Source organism: Marmota marmota, unplaced genomic scaffold (genome assembly GCF_001458135.2).
Source record: "Marmota marmota marmota unplaced genomic scaffold, marMar, whole genome shotgun sequence".
Lineage (NCBI taxonomy): Eukaryota > Metazoa > Chordata > Mammalia > Rodentia > Sciuridae > Marmota > Marmota marmota.
This window is the reverse complement of record NW_026000142.1, coordinates 20,634,703-20,647,362: the sequence shown is the minus strand read 5'-3', so window position 1 is coordinate 20,647,362 and position 12,660 is coordinate 20,634,703. Positions and strand designations below refer to the sequence as shown.

Here is a 12,660-nt window from a genome sequence, read left to right as displayed (position 1 = left end):
CAATGTTCATAATGATGTTCTTATAGGGGCCACTCCAGGGTTGAGAGAGCGTAACATTCAGTGAGGAAGTGACACACTTCACTCATAGGATTCCAGAGACTCACAGAGCCCCTCATACTTTGGCCTCTGTCTTCCTTTTACCTTTTTCTTATACTTCTCTCCTCTCCACTCATTAATTCTTCTGGCTCTAACTCTTTCCTGCCCTTTCCAACTCTGTTCTCTATCATTCTTCCATCCTTTCGGCCTCAGCTATATTATATCACTTTTGGGTAACTTTTCCTGAACATTCTTCAATCTAAATTAAGTTTCCTTGCTTCTCCTTATTGGGCTTTTCTTAATTCATAACCATGTAATAACTGTTACAGTTTTGTTTGCAGTAAGCCTGATTTACACAATATTTCTAAACTTTATGAAGGTAGACACCAAGTCCATTTAATTCACCATTGCATGCACAGCCCTCATGCAGTCCCAGGCAGATACTGGATACTCAATAAATACTTACTGAAGGAATGAATTAATCATCCCAACTATTAATGGTATGCTAGTTCACTACAGCATGGCTCAATCTGTGGGTTATGAGCAATTCCTATCCCTAAAGAGCATATTGTAAGTAAGAGTAGTTCCATTATAGGAATACTTTTGAATGCTCTCAAACTTATTTTAAGAAATAAGCTTTCAGTAATGTAGCACTGCAAGTCATATATTACTGCCATATACATTAAGTCTGATCATGCACACTGGGGATCCAATGTCAGCTGCCAGACTCTTCTTGTATATAGCCAACTCAGTTTCTCCCTAAAGCGTGAAGTCTAGTATGTTATTCTCTTGCTTATGACCTTTTAATAGCTTCTTTCTTTCTTTCTTTCTTTCTTTCTTTCTTTCTTTCTTTCTTTCTTTCTTTCTTTCTTTCTTTCTTCTCTCTCTCTCTATCTCTCTCTTCTCTCTCTCTCTCTCTCTCTCTCTCTCTTGTACTAAAGATTGAACTCAGGGACACTCTACTGCTGAGCCACATCCCAGCCCTATTTTTTGTATTTTATTTAGAGACAGGGTCTCACTGAGTTGCTTAGAGCCTTGCTTTTGCTGAGGCTGGCTTTGAACTCACAATCCTCCTGCCTCAGCCTCCCTAGCCGCTGGGATTACAGGTTTGCACCACCAAGCCTGGCTTAATAGGTTATTATTGTTTTTAAAATAAAGCCTAAATTATTTAATGTCTTAGTTCATTCAGGACACTGTAACAAATGATCATGGTGTGGGTGGCGTATAACAACAGGAATTTATCTCTCCTGGTTCTGGAGGCTGGAAGTCCATAATTAGGTGCCAGCGTGGTTGGATTCTGATGGAGATTTGTTTTCTTGTTCATAGAGAGCTGCCCTTTTGCTGTGTCCTCACATGCCAGCCACTGCAAGGGAGCTTTCTGGGCTCTTTTTGATCAGGGAACCAATCCCATTCATGAGGATTTTACTCTTATGACCCAATTCCCTCCCAGTCACAGTGAAAATTAAGTTTCAACATATGAATATTCAGTCTATAGCATCTGACATGACTAAAAAGTCATTCTTAATCTGTAGCTGGTTATTCTTTCTAACCTCAACTCCAGCCAGTTTCTACTACAGGCTGTAATCAAGCTAAGTTTTTGCCTACTTTGGGCTCTACCATGAGTGTCCTGTTTTTATATGGATATGTGTTTCCTTTTTAAAATCTTCCTTTTTCAGACTTTTTTTTGTAATTCCTTCTGGTGTTCCCATTGCATCGAATACTCTGTTAATTCTATGCTTTACCATATATCCAAGAGTACTTATGAAACACTTATCTCCCAGACTGGATGGCATCTCCTGGACTGGACTGGACTGTTCCGGTGTCAAGTCCAATTCATTGTGTAATGGCATTCAGCAATGTTGGGTGACTAAATATATTGTCAATTGTTTGGAAGTAAAAATGTCTTTGCCCACTGAAACAATGATATAAATGGTGATTTAATTCTTGACTGACTAAAAAAAAATCCTGTTTAAACCATAATGCAGTAGAAACCTATGCTAGTATTGCTTTCTTTTCTAATATCAGAGTATGCTTTCTCTCTGTTCCATGGTAGTTGGAGAAACCTCTTCCCCTCCAGAGGAAGAGAGGTCTTCAAAAGTTTTCTCTTTGGCTTCTCATTGCCTTAGAAAAAAGACCCAAAGAAAAGTTCCTTCTTTTTCTTCCCTTCCTTCTTTCTCTTCCTCTTTCTCTCTTCCTTCCTCCCTCCCTTTCTTTCAGTTTGGATGGAATCTCCGCCACTTTGATTCTCTGGTGTTGTCAGACAAGATGCCACTTGTCTGTGTCTCAGAGAGCCTTGGAGACTAGTTGTCTCATAACACATCATAACACTGATGCATGAGAATCTTGCTGCAATACTATTAGCAATAAAATGAAATTAACTTTCAATGAGGTCTACTAATAAAGAAAAGTAGCAAAAGGACCTTGATACTTAATAGGGGTCTCACCTATAAAACATACTCAGACTTTTTATTAATTCAGTCACCTGTCCTTTGACTTTCTGTTGAGTAAACGTAAACAACCCTCTCCCTTCCACTCCTTGACTCTTATCATGCATCATAAACACCTTGGTTTTCTTATTTACAACCACAAAAATAATGTTTACATTTGGAGAAAAAAACTCAAATTCATATATGATTAAGTAATTAATACTCCTTATTTGATGCACATATTATAATACAAGCATAATTACTTTTAATAGGTAAATGACTTGTGTTTTGAGAAACAGCATCTTATACTGAATAATTTGCTTCTATAAAGTAGTTGGCATCATTAAGGTTTAATTAAATACACACTCTTTCTGAATTACCTCTTTTTTTCCCCATTAGGTGGTGTTTGCATTGCTCAGTCACAGAAAATTCCACGTGAACCAAGACCTGGAGAATTTGAAAAAATTATCAAACGCCTGCTAGAAACACCTAATGCTCGAGCAGTGATCATGTTTGCCAATGAGGATGACATCAGGTGCTGGTTACTTTTCTTTTGTATGAAGAATCAGATTTATGCTCCATATTCTTTTCATATTTGGATTTGGGGACGCCATATTTTATGTTCAGTGTCAAAACTGGGATTTCACAGGAATTGTCAAGTTCTCTTTTAATTACAGACTGCCTTTTGCTACAGACAACAAGCTTCTAGTTTCTACATCTTAAATGCCCATAGAGTAAAGCCTGGAACTGAATGAGATGAGATAAATAAGGATGATAAGCGCAGTGAGAATGAGGTTGAAGATAAGGCTAATTAACACATGTGCTGGAGTTAAAGTCTCTGCTATATTTTCTTTAGGAGATGATAAGACTCACACAATTAGAATGATTGACTAATTGTTTAACATTGACCTCCTGAGCGTATTTAGCTTCATCAGACTGGTTTTCTTAACTTTCTGTTGCTATTTCTGCATACCACAGATTGGGTAGTTTATAAAGAAAAGAGGTTTATTTAGCTCTTGGTTCTGGAAGTCTAAGAGAATGACACAAGCATCTGTGTGAAATCTGGTGTGGGCCTTCCTGTTGGGTCATAACATGGGGGAGGCCATTATGTAGCAAGACAGAGAAGCTTCTTGCTTGACTCTCTCTTCTTTTCCTTATAAATCCCATAATGCCATCGTGCGAGCCATACCATCATGACCTCATATAACCCTGATTACCTCCCCCAAACCCTACCTCCAAATCATTAGCTTCCAATACCTGAAATTTGGGGGGTCACATTCAAACTATAACACTAGTCTTGTAATCTTCATAATTGTAGTGGTGTTTTTTTTTTTTTTTTAATAAAAGTGGTATATTTGTTTCCTTGTATTCCTACAGGAGGATATTGGAAGCGGCCAAAAAATTAAACCAAAGTGGACATTTTCTGTGGATTGGCTCAGATAGCTGGGGATCCAAAATAGCACCTGTTTATCAGCAGGAGGAGATAGCAGAAGGGGCTGTGACAATTTTGCCCAAAAGAGCATCAATTGATGGTAAGGATGCACCACAGAGCATTCCTTTTATTCCAATTGAATCAAAACACAAAGACAAAGCCAGAGCATTAGAATACAGTGAAATGTGCCCATTATTGATGACTCTGAGTAGAATGTTTAGCTCTTAGAGCAGAATTGTCAATACAGTAGCTTCACAGTTACTGTAGCTGTTAGATTGGTTTCTAATGGATAACATTAACCACTAGGTATTTTTCTTCGAACAAAACAGTACCCATTATAGTTTCTTTTTTTTAAGAAGCAGAACCAGTTATCCTTAGATGATTCCATGCTAGTGATTACACTTTTAAGTTTGCATATTTTCATGGGAATATATGAGAGTTATAGTATGTTGAGGGAAAGTGTTTGATTGATTAAAAGAAAAAAAAAGATACAAGTTGCTAGTTAGACCCTATGGATAAATAAATTCAACAGGAACGATTTTGAGCATCCTTGAAATAGAGTCTGTCTCCCAAATATCTTTCCTAATGGCCTTGACGACTGTGACTAAAATTTTCATTCCATCATGATCCTTGGGAGGGTAGCATTATTTACAGGTGGTCTACCTGACCAAACTAACACTTCAGAACACTTTCCTGTGACTCCATAAGATCCCATTAGCACTGATTGCTTTACTGAATTGACTGAACATGGACCATGTAGGAGAGAGATATTTTGAAATGGGTAGAGACATAGGAAATTCTGGAACATTGATCCATGCTAGGAGAGGGTAGGGAGAGAGGAGAAAGAATTTTAAAAGTCTGAGTTGGGTTTGGAACATTCATGATCCTGCACTAGGCCACTGGCTGTGGCCCCAGGAAATGTAGAGTAGTGGGAGAGGTGATAAGGATGACAACAGCAGAAGGCTTTCCTGTTGTACTGATCCTTGGAGCCAGGTGCTAAGGGTAGGGATGGAGATATTGCCCACTGATCCTCCTTGGCCTTTGCCATAGGGAATCCTTATGTCTGGGCTACTAGCTCTCCCTTATGTGTTATATTCAGATAAAAATTTTTCATGCATCAATCCCAATCTCATTTATTTAAACATCCTGACAGTATCTAGTTTTGATTTGGAAAGAATATTAAAAACATACCTTTTTTCTTTCAAACAGGATTTGATCGATATTTTAGAAGCCGAACTCTTGCCAATAATCGAAGAAATGTGTGGTTTGCAGAATTTTGGGAGGAGAATTTTGGATGCAAGTTAGGATCACACGGAAAAAGGAACAGTCATATAAAGAAATGCACAGGTAGCCTCTTCAATATTTTCCTCAGTGCATTTGTTTTAGCATTACCTGGGGAATGAAATTTTTTTCTAGTATGAATGACGAAGAGAGTGTCTTCTGCTCCCTTGTGCCCTCTCATAATCGTTTCCCAGCAAAGCAGAGTGTGAGCTGGTGGTTCAGCAAGCTCAGATTTTCTTACTGGTTCTCACTGTCATCAACAAGTGTTTACTGAACATACTCCACATATGGAGCTCTGGGGTATTTCAGTTCTATTCGAGTAGCATTATTAAGTGTTGACTTTGGGGAAAGCACTCTGTTAGGTTTGATGGGCCATAAACACATAAATAAGATGTGGTATTGCTCTCTAGGAGTTCAAAATGTAGTGAGGATGATGGACCATAAGTTGCTATAGGACAGTGGTTTCCACTGTTTTTATCCACACCCCCTATGATGTAAGGCTGTTATTTTCTATCCAAGCATAGCAGCAATCCTAGAACAGCTATGAAATTTTGATACTTTAATTTTCTATTGCTCGTGCTTAAAAATAATAGTGACACTGTCCATTTTTAATGTTACAATGAAACTGTATTTATTTGCAGAGAATATGATTGTATACATGGAAGCAACTATGAGATTTTAAGAATTACTTAGCACTAAAGAAGTAAATTTAGCCAGGTTTCAGATGTGAGATTAATGTAAACATCCATCTATAATATGTGTTAGAACTTAACACATTGAAAATGATAAAGAATATTATTTATAGTAGGATAAAAAAGCATGAAACTAAAGGGAAAATTGTAACAAAGAAGCGTGTTTCAATCTGCTTTTTCACTGTTATAACGAAAAGGATTGACAAGAACAATTAAAGGAGGAAGTTTTATTTTGGGGGCTCACAGTTTCAGAGATCTTAGTTGACAGATATCATGCCACTAGGAACCCATCTCCTCCCCACCCTCCCTGCCCAGAGTTACCATTTAGAAATAGCTGTTCAAATGGAAGAGGTCATAGCTAAATGCTACAGGAGACATGTAATCAGAGAGAAGATGAAGATGTAAAAATTGGTGTCACACAGCGAAGGAATCTGACTTCAGGCTTCCTGTGTGCCAGGTTCTGTTCAGGGGTAGAGGTGAGTGAAGAGAAACAAGTTTTGTGCTCATGGGGATTGTGTTTGAATGTGAGGAGACAGACACTAAATATGTAAACATTATACTTCCAGATGCTGAGATGTGCTTAGGAGAAATAAAATAAACATGAAAAGGGACTAGATAGAACTGGGAGAGAGGGTGGTATCATTTTCTGCGCTCCAAAGGTGGCCTAAGAGGTGACAGTTGAGTCGTTGTTACCATGTGAAGACATGAGGGCAGCACATTCCAGGATCCAGAGCCGGAAGGAGTCTCCTGTTCAAAGAAAAGTGATAAAACAGTTCTGAAAGCTGGAGTGAGTCCTGATTGAAAGGGAGATTAATGACAGGTGAAGCTAAAGAAATAGGTCATGAATGGTCTTGAAGGCTTTTTGTTTGTTTTTCCTAGAAGTTCTAGAGTGGAGGTGTTTGGGCTTTATCCTACCTGTAAGAAAGAATAACTTGGGGCTTTTCATCCAGAGAACTACTCAGATACCTGAGCAATATATAAATATTTCAAAAATAATTTTAAGAAGCTGTTTCTGGCAGAAGTGTGAGGAAGATTTTGGGGGTGGGAAGGAGCAGGTCAGGAAGGACTCATCCAGGAGTCCTGCAATGGGTGATCTCTGCCCAGGAGAGTGGGTGTGGGATAGGACACCCAGGATATATGCTCTAGTAGGTGATCTTTATGGTACATCATGGGTGATCAGCCCTGGGGTGGGAATGGTAAGTATTGGTGGTTCTGAACATTAGACTTCTATCAGGGAAGTCTAGGAAAATGGTGATGTGATTAATTAGCAGAGAAAACAGCTGAATGAATTGTAGATGTTTGGAAACTGGCTTGAATTTAGTTCTCACACAGCCCTGTGGAACTGCCCAGCAGGTGGCAGCAGAAAGTCTGGGACCTTACAGAGAGTTCACTAAAAATTCAAATTAGGGAGTCATAAGCAAGAGGTTTGGAGATTAGAGATGAAAACAGAGATGTCATTTTCATAGGAGACTGAGAAAAGGTGGGGAATGATGGCAGAAGCCTCAAAGGAAGGAGTCAGGAAAAACAAAAAACAAAACTAAACAAAACAGAATAGTGGGGCTGGGGAGGGTGATATTACCTCTAAAGGATGGAATTTGGTGAGGGAAAAGATACATGCAAATATATACCTAACCAGAGGGAAGATTCCATGATCAAATGCTAAATTTGGACTTGAGTATTAAGGAAGTTCAGAAAACATATAACTGTAAATTCAAGTGGTAAAATCCAAAGCTTTGTGGAAGAGGTATTTGATAACAAGAAGGATGTGGGAAAATGTATCCAAGTTGAAGGAGAAAGTGTGTCTGCAGGTCACAGGCATGGAGGTGTGCAAACACCAAAGAGGTCCAGATATTGGAGAAGAGGATGAAGAATAGGGAATAATGGAAAATAAAGAGAGGTGAGTTTGTAGATGATTTGTGATGAGAGTTTACCAAAGAGGAACATGTATTTTTCATTGAGACATATTTTTACATGGTGCTTCTGAGTTCTGACTAGTATTGTTTGGCCCCTACAAGTTCAAATGCTGCAGTTTACACTGTAGTAATGAAACCATATCAGATCATGAAGTGGATGAACTACCATGTATGTATGAATGAACTTATATATGTGTATATGTAACTGTAGGAAGTTAGCTATAAACAATCACCTAACTTTTTAATAGACTATTTGCAGAATAATCAGTTTCTTCAAACTAATATTTTCCATGAAAGTGAGGTATATAACTATACCAGTAGCATCTACAAATGGCATTGACTGTATATTTATTTAAGGTGTAAATATTGAACTGGTTGTTGTAGGATTCGGACTTGGTGGCAGGTCCATGTTAGATTCCTTTGATTTATTTGGGTGCTGCTGTAATTGTAACAATTTGTCCAATTAGAACTGTTTCCAGTGCAATGAAAATGGTGTTTGCAGCAAGTGCTAAAGCAAAGGCACCCTTAGGGAACTGGGTCAGTAAACAGATTTTCATGCAAATTCCATTGTGGAAGAGCCCAAAATAACTTGTCTCTGGGTGGAAAACAAAGGAATAATGGGAAGTTCTAACAATTTCTCCTCCTCCTCCTCCTCCTCCTCTTCTTCTTCTTCTTTTAAAAAAACACACTTAACTTTCATCTCTGTTTGGGGGAAGGAGGGAAAGTGATCTAGCATGTTGGTGTTTAAACATACACACTTAAGAGAAAAAAATAGGCTATTTATTAGAAGAGGTGTCCTGAGGTTGGTATAATTGTTAATTTAACTGGAAAAGTCCATGCTTAACCACTTATACTCAGGAAAAGGAGCTCTCTGGGAACAAGATGTCTACAAGGCCCTTTTCCTCTGCATTTGGAGCATCATTTGTAGTTTTATTTGTTGAGTAAGATTTTACATTAGGTCATTGTAATCTGTGATTGTACTTATTTGCTTCCATTGGGGGCAATGCTGGCAGCATATTTACATGGATAAGAGAGTGCTTCCCAGCAGGGTAGGGCTTCTGTCTTATTAATTTTCGGGAGACAGAACATCTTCAAGCAGTGAGGAGCATCCTCTTCCTAACATTAATTCCGTTCAGACAGTTTTCTGAGATGACTTCCCCCCTAGAATCTCAGGAAAGCTTTCAGAAAGATGTGATTGTAGTGCTAACTTTTGATATTCTGGCCAAATTCCAAGTGAGGTAATTCCTACCATCCACTTAGCTATTTATGTAGTTATTATTGCTTCTGAGAACTGCTGAGTTCTGAAAGCTACCAGGACTTAATCCTGTTTAAAATTCTCTTTGTCTTTCTCAAGAAGAGAAAATGGGCTCTTTTGTACTTGTTATCTGTGGTGGGGGTTTTGTTTCATAGATGTTTATCTGACCTATCACTCCCTCCTCATCCCTCATTCTACCCTCAGCTTTAATGCCTCTCTATTCCCCAGAACTGACACCCCCAGGATGCCTTGCATTCACACATTTTTCAAACACCTCTTTCCCCCCCAGGCCTCTGCCTCAGCTCCTCTTGCGCTGTCCCCTCCTTTTATTTAAAATTTATTTTCCCCTCCTCCTTCCTGTTTTTTTTATTTCTCATGGTCCCTTATCTGACATTGTTTTGTCCAGCAAGACTCTTGTTGGCAGTGGAGAGTTTTTCTTCAGAGGTGTCACTTGATTCTTATTGTCAATCACATTTCTTGTCTTCTCTAATAGCACCAGCTAGTGAACATTGCAGGGATCTGAGTATGCGATCTGAGTGTGAGCTCCCTCTGGGCTCACACCAGGTCTCTACCTTCCTTTCTCTGCCATGAATTGTAAAAAGCTCTGCCCTTATCCAAACATCACCCCCACCCCCACAAATCCAATCAGTCCCATATATGACCTTAGAACCTCCATTTGTTTTGCCTATCCACCTTCCATTCATTCATCATCCAATCACTTGTTGATTCATTTAAACAGCTTGCCCTGTGCCAGGCAATGTGCTGAAACTATAGAGACAAACAACAGGCCCCCTTTGCTCTCAAGGAGCTCACAAAGATGTACACACTGTCTTATTGAAATTGAATTGTTTTCCTGATCCATTGGGTTTTCATCCTCAGCCAGGAGGCCGGGGCACTGCAGCTTAGCCTGTATATAGCTGACACTCAGATACTAAATGGTGGTGAGCATATGCTACATGAAATGGCCTATTGATTCTTATTTATGATGATAGAAATAATGGTAATGGAAAAAGCAATGCACAAATATGTTTCTTCCCTCAAACAAGCGATTTTGTCAGTGAACCAAATAGCAGGCTCAATAATTAGCTCCTAGAAAGGCCTGTCAGTTTATTTTCTAGTGCCAGAGTAACTAGATAACTTTTCAGGTATAACTATCTCTCAGAAGACCTCTGTTTGCTTTGGAAAGCTGTGAAAGGTAGAACTTGTCTCCCATTTACCCAGACTCATGGCAACCCTTGAATGAATTGAACAATGTGGATAGATTTCCACAACTTGATTTGGTGATTCAGAAAGAAAGGAAATCAAGATAATCTTCCCTAAATTAAAATATGTTCTGGCATTCCATTTGTCTCCTTGCTTAGAGTAAAACTGTTGGGGGAATTGTCTTTATATTAGCACTATGAGGTAGTCATTGGCCCACATGCTCCTGATCTTGGCAAATAAAATAGCAAAAAAACCCAAAAATGACTTATTTATGCCATTTCTGGGATTCCAATTTGAATTTCAATAGGTGCATCTGAGATGACAAAACAGGCATTGATTTCAGGCACACTAGATTTAGAGCTGGGATGTAAAATCAAAATCATTCTCTAATCTTCTAGATGAAGAAACTAGAAACCAGAGAAGTGAATTATTGGGGAAAAAAAAGGCACTATTAGTCTCAGAGATGCAACTAGAATCCTGGTTTCTTTGATCTGAATTCATCCTTGACATTTATATCCTCAATTTATTTTTATCATTTACATATTTCGGAATTTTTGTCGCCTAGTTTAAAAGTAATTTTTTATTTGCTCTTTATGCTGCTTTATATAGGACACAATGTGTTGCAAGATTTGAAAAGCACCAGCTATAAAGCAAAACAAAAACAACATATTGGTTGGTAGTTACCTAATCCTACAGAAAATAGTAAATATTTTAATGTTCTTCATATTGATTTTCAATTATATATGTGTTTTTTTGCTAGTGAGCTTGGAACAGCATAAACTTTTAATCCATTTAAGGGTAGATGTAGGACTACATTAAGGAAAAAAATAGAGAAGCTATCAACTTTAAGCTTCTAAGCTCTTAGTGGCACTGAATTACAGCGATTCACTTTGCTAAATTTTAGTTAGTTCACTCATTTATTCAATACCTTAAAGAAAAAAAAATCCCATCTTATTTTAAAATATAGTTTGGCAAAATCTATAATGTATAACAGCATTTCTAAAACTTCAGTGAACACACAAATCACCCAAATACGTTGTCAAAATGCAGATTTTTATTTTGTTGGTCTGGGTAAAGCATTCCATATTTCTGACCAGTTCCTAGGTGACCTGGATATCAATGAATATCAATGAACTTTGGACAACACTTTCAATAAAAAGGGATTTGAGAGTTAGCTTACAGTGATAGCAATAACACCTGAAACTTAATTAGCAGAATAAATATTCACCTGTGCTAAGGATTACTAATAAATTCAAGGTATCTTACATAGGATCATCTAAATAAGACTTTAAATATAAATCATCAAATGTAAAACTCTGCAATCAGTAGCCTGTGTTTTATATACTATTTTCAATAAGTATTTAGATCAGTAAAGTGCGCAGACATAGTAATTTGTGCTGGTGTATATGCATTGTGTGTGTATGTGTTTTCTCATTAGGAAATTTTGAAGTGGGAAGCTTAGTTACTAAATTTAAAGAAATGTACACAGATGCACCTGTATCTCCCAAATCTGCAAAGTAGATTGCAAAGTTTGTCAGGTCAAGAACCAAAAATATTCTGAAAACTTAAGAAACTGTACTTTCAGTCATAAATACACATAGATTAAATGAGTTAGAGGCCTATAAAGATTATTTAGCTCAATTCTTCGTTTTGCAGAAGAATAAATTGAGTCCCATTTGGCCTAGGTGAGTTGTCTAAAGCCTTCAGCCATCTGAAGGTGATGGTAGAACTGAAATCTGATTTGATGTTTGAGTCTTTCCTTGTTCTTTCTTGCTTGGAAGACCCTCCCCAGCATGAGGCTGAGTGCTAACTTGTTCCACTCTTTACCTGGCATAGTGGCCCGAATGGCTCCTAATGGCCATCCAAGATTGTTTTTCCTCCTTGTAAATCTCCTTGACTGCTAAGGGGGTCATATTGATGCCCTTAGTGTAGGAACACTGGTCTTGCTACAATTGAGGAAGCAATAGAGTAAGCATCAAGGTTACACAAACTCTCACATTTCTCAGATATAACTTAAAATAGAAAAATGCCCATCCTTCAGAATAAAAAAGTGAATTTAGAAATCTTGAAATTCCTTTCTGCAAAGCCCACAGCAGACTCTGGCATTAGCATGGTTGAGTGGGAGTTGAATGTACTTGGATGATCTCTGGAATATTACACTGAAGGTCTCAGAAATGGAAGAGAACATAGGCAACCACATGCCAGTTAGGCATTTCTCAGAATCAGTTATTTGAATAAACAAAACAAAACAACATAGTGAGGCTCAGACCAGTGAGGATTACAGAAGGGATTAGAAAAGAACAGAAATTAAAAAAAAATTGTCTTTCTGTCAGTGGTTCAACTATGAATTGATTTATTAAAACCAAGCCAAAGCAAACACATGAAAAGAGAATATAAAGTTGTTCAATATTAGGATAATTTG

General features: G+C 37.9%; 1 protein-coding gene across 3 annotated transcripts in view; it reads left to right on the top strand.

The window, feature by feature from the left end:
- Grm8 (glutamate metabotropic receptor 8) overlaps positions 1-12,660 on the top strand; it is a 770,925-nt gene that overhangs the window by 354,470 nt on the left and 403,795 nt on the right. For all 3 annotated transcript variants that reach the window (XM_015488298.2, XM_048786066.1, XM_048786065.1), the window contains exons 4-6: positions 2,862-2,997; positions 3,840-3,994; positions 5,104-5,241. In XM_015488298.2, coding sequence (XP_015343784.1) covers positions 2,862-2,997; positions 3,840-3,994; positions 5,104-5,241 — 429 coding nt within the window. The remainder of the gene's footprint in view (positions 1-2,861; positions 2,998-3,839; positions 3,995-5,103; positions 5,242-12,660) is intronic.